A 12,609-nucleotide genomic window follows, 5' to 3' on the forward strand; every position below is an offset into this window, starting at 1 on the left:
GCCCAAGCATTCTAAAGGCCTGCTCTTGCTGCAAGGCATTTTCTGATGCCGCTCCCCTGCCAGTAACCAGCAATCCACCTTTACTGACAACATCAACTGGGGAAGCCATGTCTTGGGTGAAGTTAATTTATTTACTTTGTCTTTAGTTTCTCCCCCATCTCCCCACGTATATCTAATTCATTTGATCTCAACTTTCCTTTTGTTTTTTAATTAATATGAACGTCTTTAGCTCTTTCGAAGTAATTAGCGCTAAGCATTCGCTGACGACACATACCAGATGGTGATTGAGAATAGAGGGATGACTTGCTCAATCAGCCGCCATTTGTCTATAGCTATTAATTATCTCTAGAAGTATACATTTAGTCACAAAGTTGATGTTTTTTTGGGGAAAAAAAAAGAATAACGTCCTTATGTTCCTCATCAGTCTTCAGAAGTATTAAGGGCTGAAATGAAAACGGCAACAAAGAACGTGTGATTTTAATGACTTGATCATTAACGACCAGCGTAAATGTGAGAGGTAGAACGAGACGCAAGCTCTGGCCCTTTGTCAACGCAACACTCATTCAGCCCGTTTGGAATGAACAAAAACCTTCACAACATTTCCAGATTAAGGCTTGAATGTTTTTTTCTCTGGGTACAGTTCAGCGTCGGCTTGTTTGAATTTAATTATTTATATTGCTCCTAGTCCACTGCAGAGCCTCCATCTGTTTGGTCCTGGGTCTAAGGTGTTTTATTAACTGATCTTCAAACGAATAATGGAGAGAGGCAGCTGTACTTGAAAGACGGTGGCCTTTCCCCTCCGATTCAAGCCGGTTAAATGGCAGACTGCTACAGAATATTTTTGGCTGCGAAAGAGACACCGTCTTGATAACTGTCGCGTAAGACGATGAACCCCCAGCTTTCACAAAACCAAAACCGGCGCTGCGCGTTGGTCAGCCTCCCAAAGCAGACTGCCTGGTGACAAAGAGGAACTGCAGTGGCTATAAGATCCACACGGACATAATGGAGCAGGGAGGGGGTGGGGTAGGGGAGGGTGTCATGTTTTTGATGATGCATGGAGCTCTGAAATAAGAGACAGTAAAAACTCAATAATCAAGGGACCCCTGCTCCCAAAATACATTCCTCAAATCGCTTTGTATCTCATGCAGCTCCTTAATCCTGCTTCCTGGCATGTGGTAATCCTGTTTCCCCCCTCACTAGCTACCTCTAATAGTATCATTTCACTTTAATTATTCTGATAGAATTATACAGAGCAGTGGCTTTACTAGAAAGCCAGTTTCACACTGTCAGTGAAAAAAATAACTAAATTCAGGGATGGGTATTTTCCAATGAATTTTTGCTTTCCCAAGACAAAAATGTTTCAGATACTAAATTACTGGTAGCACTGCACATGTTCCGCCTCAGAACTTTCAATTAATTAGTCTTGTGTAGCCTAATCTTATTATCATGATTTCTTTTTACATTTTTTTTTTTTTTTTTACAATAGCTACCGTGATCAGCATATCCCAGAGAGAACACAAGATGTGTGTGAGTTACTGTATAATATGGGAAAAAGAGGAAATGCTAGTCTCCCAAAAGGTTTGTTGAAGAAATAAAAAATTGAATAAATTGCCATTTTCTCAGTTTTTACTTGTCCAGGTTGAAAAAACATAAGTACAAAATAATTTTTGATTAAACTTCCTGGTAACTTTAAAAATCGTAAATGGAAACCAGAAGATAGAGTATATAAGTTATATATTGATATTCACAAATATCAATAACAGAAGAAATTTATCAGAATTCCCTTGTTGTTTAAAGCATTCCTATCTATTTATGGACAAAATTAACCCCAGCAGTATTTTAACATATATTAAGCAACAACTGAAGAAAATAAAACATCTTTGATCAATGCCGGTTATTGTTTAGTTAACTCTGTTACAAAAAATGGTTGAACAAAAAAACATGAACATACATGGTTTGGCAAATACTGAACAAAATGTATATATTGCAATTCCTTCTCGTATTTAATATGCCAGATATATAACAGACAGCATACTATGCAAAAAAGAAAGAACGAAAAAAAAAATAGCCTCAAAGAAGAAATTTCCAGAGATATCAGCCCCATCTGCTCCATTCTGTGGAAAGGGCACATTTGAGCAGACCCCCTGCTACAGCACCATATAGCTGAAATGAAAGCAGTGGTCCTTTCTCTCAGGCTAAATAGTGCCCTTAATAAAAAAGCACAATCACACTCGCTCCCAACCTTAAACTTTAATGTGCATTCCATCCATATTTCTTTCATACTGCCAAAGGTCCGCCTCTCACAAAGAAACCAAGCAACCAGGCCAACCAGAGGAATATTATGATGAATGATTATGAACAGAACCCGAGATCCAGCCTTCACACACAACACAGTGGCAGCTCAATACATGAAATTGTTTTAATGAATTCAACGCCCTCCCTTTTTTTTTATCTTGCAGAATAATTTCACGGATCTCAACTCACTGTCACACCGTGGGGCTGTGTCATTTTTCAGTTTGTGCAGAGTTTGCAACAACACCCTTGTTTTGCCAAAAATAGCTGCTTCCACAAATGGGTCATCCAAGGAAATCTGCATATTTACTGCACATGCTTACCTGAAGAACAGGCCATATCAGAAAAAACTCTTTACATTTTTTAAACATTTTTTTTTAAAGGATATGATGATAAATTAAAAATAAACCTGTAAAAATGATGAACTGACATATTGCTGCAAGGATAAGTCAACGAGCTCAATCTTGTATTTAAACCATACAAATTATTAGGAGAGTTTTTTGAGAAAAAAACTAAAACAAGGAATGGTTTAGACTGGAGCAATTACATTCATATCTACAAAGCATGATGTACATTTTTTTATTTAATAAATCAAGTCGTGAGCTTGTTTTCTTTATCTTGCCAACAGACCCTCTTTACATTTAATGAAAAATATCTGGGGAAAAAAAAAAGTTTGTTTGCAATCAATAATTCCACAAAAGGCCAGGCAGCTTTATATGCGTTATGTCAACTTTAAAAAGGGAATGCAGTGAAGGGAAAAAAGTGTCATTATTTCAAACAAACAATAATGTTAAATTGCCCTCTGGTAATAAGGCAGAGGAGACAATGTCATGTCATATTAATTACTGTACACTGTAGAATTCAAGCACTCCATCACAGTAAAACCTCATTTTAATTGACTGATTTCCAAAAGACTGGTAACTAGCTTTATTCTGCTCGGTTATAGCACAATAACTAACGATTAAGGAAAGCAATGGGGGACAAAAAAGGAGACGTAAATCAATAAGGATCACATAAAGGCGTCTGCCGTGTTTCTTTGAAATGTTTCCCTTTATTGGCTTGGTGACGCTGATGAGAATTGCACATAAAAAATAAAATTCACAAGAAATTCATACAATAGGTAGAACCACAAAGGCATTGGTAAGGAGTTGGCAGAAGGCAACGTGGATAGGACACAGACAGACAACACAAATCCCCGTGTATTGTCCTTCCAAAAGAAACATGATCACCCACAACGTTAAAGCAGTGCCATATTCCTCTGTAATTCACATTATTAAAAGGTCTGCCACGCAGTTCAAATTTAGAATCATCAGGAGTTATATTATATTGCTACTCTAGGCAATTTACAAAGCAGATTTTATATTACAATGATTAAAGCCACATATACCAAATGGGACATGACACCATTACCCACGCTCTATACAGATAAAAGATATAAACAGGTAAAATTTTCCCCTCTTTTATTTTAACTGACTTTGTCTCTTTAAAATGAACAGTTTCATCTATGCAACCATATTTCTTGACAGCCGGCCAGTGAACAACAAGCTTCAAGACGAAAGATGTCCACCTCGTCTGATATTAGCTGGTATTGTCATTGCCTGGTTCTCTGTATAAATGGGACCTTAATTGAACCAGAAATCACAAGGTTACCTTTCAGGCCACTCTGATGGTGCCATGGTATCTGCACTTCACAGCTCAGCAAATGGAGATGGGCCAAAAATATACCGTACGTTATTTTCTCAGTACAGCAGATCAGCATATAGGTACAGTTAGATATGCATTTGGTTTGCTTTAGGAGTTATGCTGACTTTGCTTACAAAGGAAAAGTACTGTTGAGTATACAGTACAAGTACAAAAGTTAACTTGTGACATCTGTCTCTTTTTCTCTCTGACATGCACTCACAAAATACACAGTTTAAATATGTATTATTATTATTATTATTATTATTATTATCATCATCATCGTCATCATCCAGCCAAAGTCAGGAAAAGATACTGTGCTGAGACCCAGGAGTAGACATTTTGTGAGCAGCTGGGTAATGAGTCTGGTCCAAAACGACACAACATTATGAGCTAAAATACAATTTTTGAAAAATAATTTATTGCTTCTTTTTAATGTTTTTTTTATTATTCTTATTTATGTTTTTCAAACAATTCTTATTATGAAGAGTCAATAGTATATTATTATTCTTTTTTAAATTATTTATTTATTTTTACAACAAATACAAGATTTAAAAATCCAAGAAAAAAAATGTAAACCTTTGTTTGGCATTCACATAATCAAGCATGTGTGGAATAGTTGCAGATTAGAATAGGTCAGTAAAGTACCTGTTAAATTATTTTATTGCTTTATGATGATTTAATTAGAAAAATGAGACATGACTTGGGATTTAATTTTTTATAGTAGGGGACAGCAGGTTTTATTGAAATAAATCACAAACTAGGAGCAGCATGTTTTATAAAGTTGAATAATTATTTAAATCATTTGATTATTTCTGAAAGGCTTAGAAAATCTTTTAATGATAACATTAGTTCACTGTATACCCACCTTCCCCACTGATTTAACAAAATTAAATAATTGAATAAATAGTGTGCTACAGTACATACTCCATGTGTGATGGAGACTGTATAAATATCTTAATTCAAATAAATAGATAAATAGTGTTCAGAAAAAATAGGGAAAATTAATGTTCTGTTTAACAGAAGAGCCTGTTTTCCATAAAAGTGGTCTGAGAAAAACAAATCATTGGTGTACAGTGAGAATGAGTAATCAGACTGAAAAAAGGGATGGCTATAGATCATTTTAGAATTAAGAAAAAAAATGCAAAAGGAAGTTCTTATATACAATCATGAAAAAACACGTTAAAAATGTATATTACATTGGTTGTATAAGGAAAACACTGATTGAGAAACTTTAAAAACAGATAAAACTATACATGGGTAACAATATTCGTTTCACCAAAATAAACTTTAAAAAAGAAATCTGTTCAGGTGCTCCCCAAAAGAACAGCCCATCTTCATATGCATTTTTACAATCATATCACGTCATCTAAACGTCAGGTGTACAGTGTTTTTTTTTTTTTTAAACGTCATTTTAACTACAACATTCTTAATTAAGAAAATTTCAGCATCATTTAAAAAGAAGGCTGCATTTTACAGTGCATAGCTGTAACAAATAAAGAACTTTGTCAGATATGTACACAAAATAAAAATACTCCATTTAATAATATCTGTAAATACGTGACTACAGTTTTGCCAAAAAGTAGACAACAATCAATCTTGGACACCCACATATAGCCTTTCCCCCAATGCTTATTATTAATGTAACACCACATCCAAACATCAGACTAAAAAAAATACAACAAACAAACAAACAAACAAAAATAACTGAACAAGCTGCACGTTTTCACCAGTAAAAGAACCGCTAGTGTATTAAAACAAGGAAGATTATCCATTAGACAGTACAGGGTAAAGCACACACAGAGTGAATGTGCCCAGTTGGGAAGAGAATCCCCATTCATAATGTCTTCTCCCTTCAGCTTTTCAGCAGCTATGTTCATGTAAACTTTACTTTTATATATCTATATTTTATTTATATATTATCTTTTTTCATACATAGAGTGTAAAACTTCTGGTAGTTAGTCTCGTAGTCAAAGGAACATCTGTGAGGTATAGCGAATCCCCTCTGTAGATGGCAGGTGTGACGCTGGTTACCTTCTCAGGCTGCGCTGGGCCTCCCGTAGCAAGCTGTCAAAATCCATGGAGTCATACTTGCTTTTAGTGGAGGCGGGATCAAAGTCATCAGAATGGGAGTCTGGAATTACACAAAACGCAGAAATAAACAAAAGGGGCTCCGGCTCTCATCCTGTTCTGTCATTTTGCGCTCAAGATTAAGAGGAGAAATGGGAACACAACATTTATTTCGGTTAGAAAGTCAAATTCAGATACTCTAGTGTTTGTAAGCTCTTGCCAAGGACAGAAACTTACAAGCTCCGATATCCGTTTGACAGCTAGGATTATACTTGGACAGGTAAACGTCACTGTGGGTTTAGACCCATATAACCTCGTGTTTATTATTGTGGATTTCACTGATCTGATATAAACTATGGAAAAATTAACAATGTGATAATACTGTCATAAAATCACTCCTGAAGTAAAATGCTAAATAAAATAGCGACAGGTATGATTTTAATAACATGGCAGCCAATAGGTGCTAATCCTTGATTGGATTACATTTCCACAGTGCTTGAATGAACTTAAGGTTCCTCCATTTATCTTCTTTCAATACAATATGAAAGCTTCCTGACATTTTCTATTCAAGGTGAATGAAATGTTTACAATGCAACCATAAAGTGAAGAATGAGATGATGAAAATTTAAGATGAAAATGAGTTATACTCCCCCAAATGCATTATTTATTTTCCTTCCATTCTAGTGCTTGGAACAGCAAATTTTTACACATTTTACATAATTCAAAGGTGTGGTGGGAAATAAAGCTTTTGATAACGGACAAATGACAAACTAGCGAACGCGAGGCATATATTTTGATTTGCCGGGCGATAATAAATAACAGTGTCTTATCTCCCCTGGAGGACAGCTGCACAAATGGGCCCCACGCAGACAACAGCACACTCAGAGAGCCTGAGAAATGGGAATGACCATGGCAGGCGGTAGATGCCAGGTGTGATCTAATACAATGGCCAAGGGGTGGATTGTGTCACACTGCGCACCTTGAGGGATGAAATATGCCCCCAACACACCGCCAAGAACTAATGGACAGTGTCTTAGAAAACAAAAAAGTGAGGCGGCGAGATTGAGAGGAGGAACTGCAGCCACCCTGGCGTGACATTATTCAACTCGCTGCCTCGAACGTGACCACCACCCCCTCCTCCTCCCTCCCTTCCTTTTCTCTTTTTTTCCCCCTAAAACAGACAGTTCTGTTAAGGACAAGCACACTTCCAACACGAGTACCAATATTCAGTTCTCTCCCCCACTTTGGATGAAAAGGCGAAAAACGGAGTATCTTTTCAGTCAAACTGCTTTATAAAGCCTTAAGGTTAATAGATGTGCCCCCGGAACACACATTTCAATTATCAATACATTATGTCCACCATTTCTACCTTTTGTTTCATTTTAACCTGATGCTGTGCGCTGCACTAGATTGCCCTCATTATTCCAAGAAAGGGTTCTTGTTTCCCTAGAGCAACCTGCTCCTCTGTCATTGAAATTGTCTTCCAAAATCCCCGCGCCGTCCATTAATGACCTCACATTTTACAGACATAAATGTCAATTTGAAAATGGCTATTGGACGTTTCCCCCTTATAAACGTGTCAAATTATCTGCCCAACTAAAATGCACAGCAATGCCTTCTTCAGAGACCTGGTACTAACACATTAAAACACCACAGCCTGGACATATTATTCTCTTGCCAGCTCTCTTTAAAATGAATTTGCTGCATTTGAAAAACGTAGCTTTTTTGATTTTTTAAAAATCACTATATGCAGAAATTATTCAATCTACTCTATGCATTTAGGTATTTAGTTGACCGAGCAGTGCCTTCTGAAATACAGCTTGTTATGATCCCTCTGTTACAACTTAGGGAAACAGCCCTGTAAAACAGCATTATGTTCTCTCCAATTATCCCTGGCCTAAAATGCTTGATATTATAGGTGCTTTTTATTCTGCGGAAGTGTATGGTGGTACTTCCCAAGCACACATTTCTAATGGGTTCCCTTAAAAACAGAAAGGGGCTGATTATAAGTCAATCAGACCTTAGCTGTCAGACGCACTTCACCCCCTCACTGACAGCAACACACTGCTAGGTGTCACAGCGAGATCTTGCTTCTATTCAACATCACAACAGCTGGCAACAGATGGAGACACACTTGGGAGGAAAGGACTGATGGGACTCGACCTTGGCCTCCATCTTAACATTCTTCATCTTTAACCATTTGGGAGCCGGTGCATGAAATATACATGCACGTGCAGTATACCATATCAATTCATCTACGGGTGCACTTCGGAAAGTCGTACCCACTTCCTGCAGCGCACTTATAGAATATTTATTGAGTACAAAAATATAGGCGAGGCATGAAATGGATGACTCGCTCCTTCCCAAACGATACTCCTACATGGAGTAAATAATATATCTATTACCGGGATCAACACAATGGTGACCCCGTGAACTCCATCACATTCTGCACTTCAGCAAACACAGACACTACAACTGTGAATACATCAACTGTGAAGGATCACACTTGTGGCACTCTTATTTATTTATTTATATGATTTCTTATTTTTTTAACATTAAAACTTATTTCCAGCTGCTTGTTTTCCATCTGCTTTATTTCTACAGTATACTACATTAACTACCAGGCAAAAGATGCAAACAGGCTCTTACCCAAGTCTGTGTAATTTGACTTGCAAAACTGCTTTCTTCCACCAAAGCAGAGCTCAAACTGAGGCTCATTAGACCTGCGCAAGGTGTGTCCGTTCTCAAGAGCAGCGAAGGCGTCACAAGTGTAGCGGTAGGTGATGAAGCCAAAATTGTCCCTAGTTAAAAAAAAAAAAAGATAAAAAAAATAAATGCATCAGTCCACATTTGTGGGCCAACATCTCAAATTATCAAGGGCCATGCTTACACCCAGGTCCAGTGAGTAACGCACAAAGGAATCACCGACACTACACTGGTATCAAACTTCAAAGTGTGGCAGTGCTGTTCAACTTGAACTTTTCTAGTAAAACTGAAATTTCTAGAAAGATTTCAAGAGAGACTGAAATCCCAGGTGGCAGTCCTTTCACATGCAGCCGGCTACAATAGTCCCACCCAACGGAAGACACCACCTTAGATTAACTAACTACAAGCCAGTAGTGAGAAATACACAAATGAATGAATCAGAATAGTTCCCTTTGCCTCATACCAGGGGGCAACACCCCCCGTAGCCCCCAAATTCCAGCACTTCGCCCTGAAGCCTTACCCGTCGTCTCTCAGGTTTACAGCGCACTCCTCGATTTCGCCAAAGACTTCAAAGCGCCTCTTGAGCTCAGTTCGAGTGCTGTCGGATCGGAGCCTCCCCACATACACCACCCGTCTCTCCTCCTGGTAATTAAGAGCAAAGAGAAATTACAAAACGAGGCACTCTCCTTCACGTCCCCCACTTCAAGCGGCGACGGAAACCACGCTCTCCTACCAGCACATCGACACGGGCAGGCTGCAAAAAGAATATGGCCACTAGGTACTTTAAATCCTTCCTCTTTTTTTCCTTAGATTTAACAGATTAAGAGATTTCGAGAGAGGAGAAAGTGAGAGAAACAGAAAGGGGGGAAAGAGAGGGAGGGAGAGAGAAGAAAGCGAGAGAGATGTGGGAGGGGACGTTCATTTAACGTGCGTACTTCAATACTTCCGCAACACAAGTGCAAATAAAACATATTTGAATTTGAATCAATCGAGGGAAAAAAAGCACGGCTTTCCCGCACTCCCAGCGACTCCATTTATCCCGACCCCATGCCGGGAACTCTGGAGAAAGCCCACCGGCTGCCTTTGTCTGACGGTACGCGCGGAGCTGTTCTGCGCAGAGTTAATCTGGAGTTCACAGCGGAGGGATCCAAAAATGTTCAGCCCCTTCCCTCTCCCCCCCAACCCACCTCCTCGCCCAGCACACGACTGTCTGGGTTTCACCTGACTGTCTGAACCCGAGTGGGGGTGGTGGTGGGGGGGGCTTTGTTAGTCACGGGGCTGCCACAACAGCCTCAAGAAGTGAACGGGGGAGAAAATGCATAAAAACAAGGGGCTGTCAACCCCACCACCAACAACTACAGGAAAAGCAGCTGGGGGGGGGGGGGGGTACATTGCTTCTTTCACTGTAGCGGGTGCAAAGGTCAGCAACAGCAAAAGCTTTGCCGCAATGGAAAACACAGCTGCTTCTCTAAGGCTGCAACTATATCTGAGAACAATTGAATTTCGCCCGCTAATTATTTAACACAAAAAGCGCCTCTGGGTATTTTGTGTTTTGTATCACCAACATTATTTATTCATTCTTTCGTTTATTGGCGTAAGTTTACGGGGTTACTGTCATATTCTAATGGATACCCTAAGGACGCAAAGCTAGCTGTTACACAGAGGTTCAGTTAAAAAAAAAAATGATATCAATACCACATACACAGAATGGCATTCAACAACTGTTTTTCCCCGTCACAGACAGATAGTTGGTTTGGTTGCTGATAAATGATAGATTGGACAGCGTAAAGATGATATGAAAATGTAGATGTGCTGTTTGAGGCTTTCACATCTCGTTCTCAATAAACCTCTGCCGACAGGCTCGCTTTTCTGCCTGTAATTGTCTAGTCTGAAATTTATGCTTGCCAAGTCATGTGTATATTATTTGACGTGTGCATTTGTCAGTGAAGATATTGTGTTAGAAATGTCTAATCTTTTTGTCAGGGACAGGGAGGAGGGGTACTGGGAACAGATATTAATCCCAGTTCATTGTGTTTTTCACAATAAATTGATTCTGAGATAGATAACCGTAGCGCTATAAATATTTTTTTTTTTTACACACTTCTCCTTTTTCTACCCATCCTTAACGTTCTTTCCCCCTAGTGAGACTAATATCATCCGACACTATTTCTAGACGCCCCTCCCCACCCAAAAATGCGGGGGCCTGCAGATATGGAGGAAAGCAGCTGAGCTCGGGCGATTGCGCCGCTCACTTTGCATGTGTTCAGTCACCAAAAAGCAGGCGCCCTCTCGGCGGAGATAACGGGCTCGGCGGAGGAGAGCCGCCAGCCGTGTTAACGCAGGGCCCGCGGAAGGTTCCGGAAGCGCGACGGCGCACTCACTATTGCTTTTTGCCTCTGCCTCTCCCGCTGCTCGGCCCTCTCGAACTCCCGCTTCTCGTAGTCGCGGCGGTGCTCCTCCCTCTTGAGGCGCTCGTGCTGGTATTCCTCGTAGCTGTCGTACCTGCGGAGGAGAGGGCGCGTTACGCCGTGCACCCCAAAACCCTTCCCCCCGGCCGCCCCGCGGCCTGTCCTCCCAGCGTACCCGCACCGCACGCCCGCCGAAAACCAGAGTCAACACGCTTTCAGAACCGAACTGAAACAAATAAACACATTAATAAGGCCTTTTTTCCCCTCATCACAGAGGTTATGGCTCCCGCAGGACGGGGTGGCGGAGAGGCAGTTGGATTCAGGCAGCTGCCGCTGTCAGCAGAACTTCACATGTCATTACTTTCTGCTTAGTGTGGAATTTACCAGAAAAAAGTGCAACTTTCCCCAGAAAAGCTCCAGTCATTAAGCTCTGTGATTTCGCTTCTCTGAAATGATGTGACTCATCATTTCACCATCTTCTTAATTATTTGTTTTTGTCGGAAGGGGACCGCAATGCTTACGCGCGAGACGCGAGGGGCTGCCTGATAGAGCCTGACATACGTTTAAAAAAAGCCAGCTGTACGAAGAAGCAGGCTAGCAGAAATAATATAGCCTTCAGAACGGCGCTACGTGGGTGTGCGGGAACACTGAGAAAGCTCAGCAGCTCCGGGGGCTCTGACACTAGACATCCTCTGTTCTGGTGACTCATGCAGCAAGTGGCCAGGTTCGAAAGTTTGGGAAAAGATGATGTAACGGGAATGCCTACACCGGTGTAGGGCTCACAGGTGTGACGGCACTCACCTTGGCCTGCGACTGAAAGGGGATCGAGAGTGGGACCTGGACTGTGTGTGTGGGCTTTTGGGAGCCCTGGACTTGCACGTGCTGGAGTCCACATGCTGAGGAGACCTGTTCAAAACATGAGTGTAAACAGGGAGATATGTATTATACATGCGTTAGTCATATTCATCATCTAAAAAAAAAAAAACTAAAGAAAAAAAAAATTCATATTCGCCAACAGATCAGGTTAAACAGTAAAAAGACACTAACAGCACATTATTATGACATTTGTTTTATACAGCAATACATTTCTTCACATGGAAGTATTTATAGCAAATAGAAGATAACTTCACCTGTCTGATTCTAGCTAAGGATACAGTGCACTGACCACAATATTTTGAAAACCCTTTTTCTGGTTGCATTTCCTTTGGTTGCTAGATGACTGCTTTCATGTTTTATCAACCACAAAAAATGTTCTGGGAGTCATAATATAAGCATTAGCATGGTGCATTTCGGCAGATGAGCAGTGCAATTCACTCCATTATCCTGAGTTCTTCTAAGTCCAGTCGGGTAATTATTGAATTGATGGTGAAATTGAAGAGTAACATATAAAGCAGTGAGCCAGAACAGAAGATTTGTGGTGGACAAGATTCCTCTGACACTCCCGTTCACCAGG

General features: G+C 40.1%; 1 protein-coding gene across 7 annotated transcripts in view; it reads right to left on the reverse strand.

The window, feature by feature from the left end:
• Positions 1–3,323: 3,323 nt before the first annotated feature.
• ppargc1a (peroxisome proliferator-activated receptor gamma, coactivator 1 alpha) overlaps positions 3,324–12,609 on the reverse strand; it is a 235,210-nt gene continuing 225,924 nt past the window's right edge. For 6 of the 7 annotated variants that reach the window (XM_064343468.1, XM_064343467.1, XM_064343473.1 and 3 more), the window contains 5 exons: positions 11,958–12,062; positions 11,130–11,250; positions 9,269–9,390; positions 8,692–8,843; positions 3,324–6,106 (listed from right to left, as the gene is read on the reverse strand). In XM_064343468.1, the coding sequence (XP_064199538.1) occupies positions 6,003–6,106; positions 8,692–8,843; positions 9,269–9,390; positions 11,130–11,250; positions 11,958–12,062 (604 nt within the window). In that variant the 3' untranslated portion in view covers positions 3,324–6,002. The remainder of the gene's footprint in view (positions 6,107–8,691; positions 8,844–9,268; positions 9,391–11,129; positions 11,251–11,957; positions 12,063–12,609) is intronic. The other variant, XM_064343471.1, reaches the window with a different exon arrangement.

This window comes from Anguilla rostrata, chromosome 7 (genome assembly GCF_018555375.3).
Source record: "Anguilla rostrata isolate EN2019 chromosome 7, ASM1855537v3, whole genome shotgun sequence".
NCBI classification, from domain to species: Eukaryota; Metazoa; Chordata; class Actinopteri; order Anguilliformes; family Anguillidae; genus Anguilla; species Anguilla rostrata.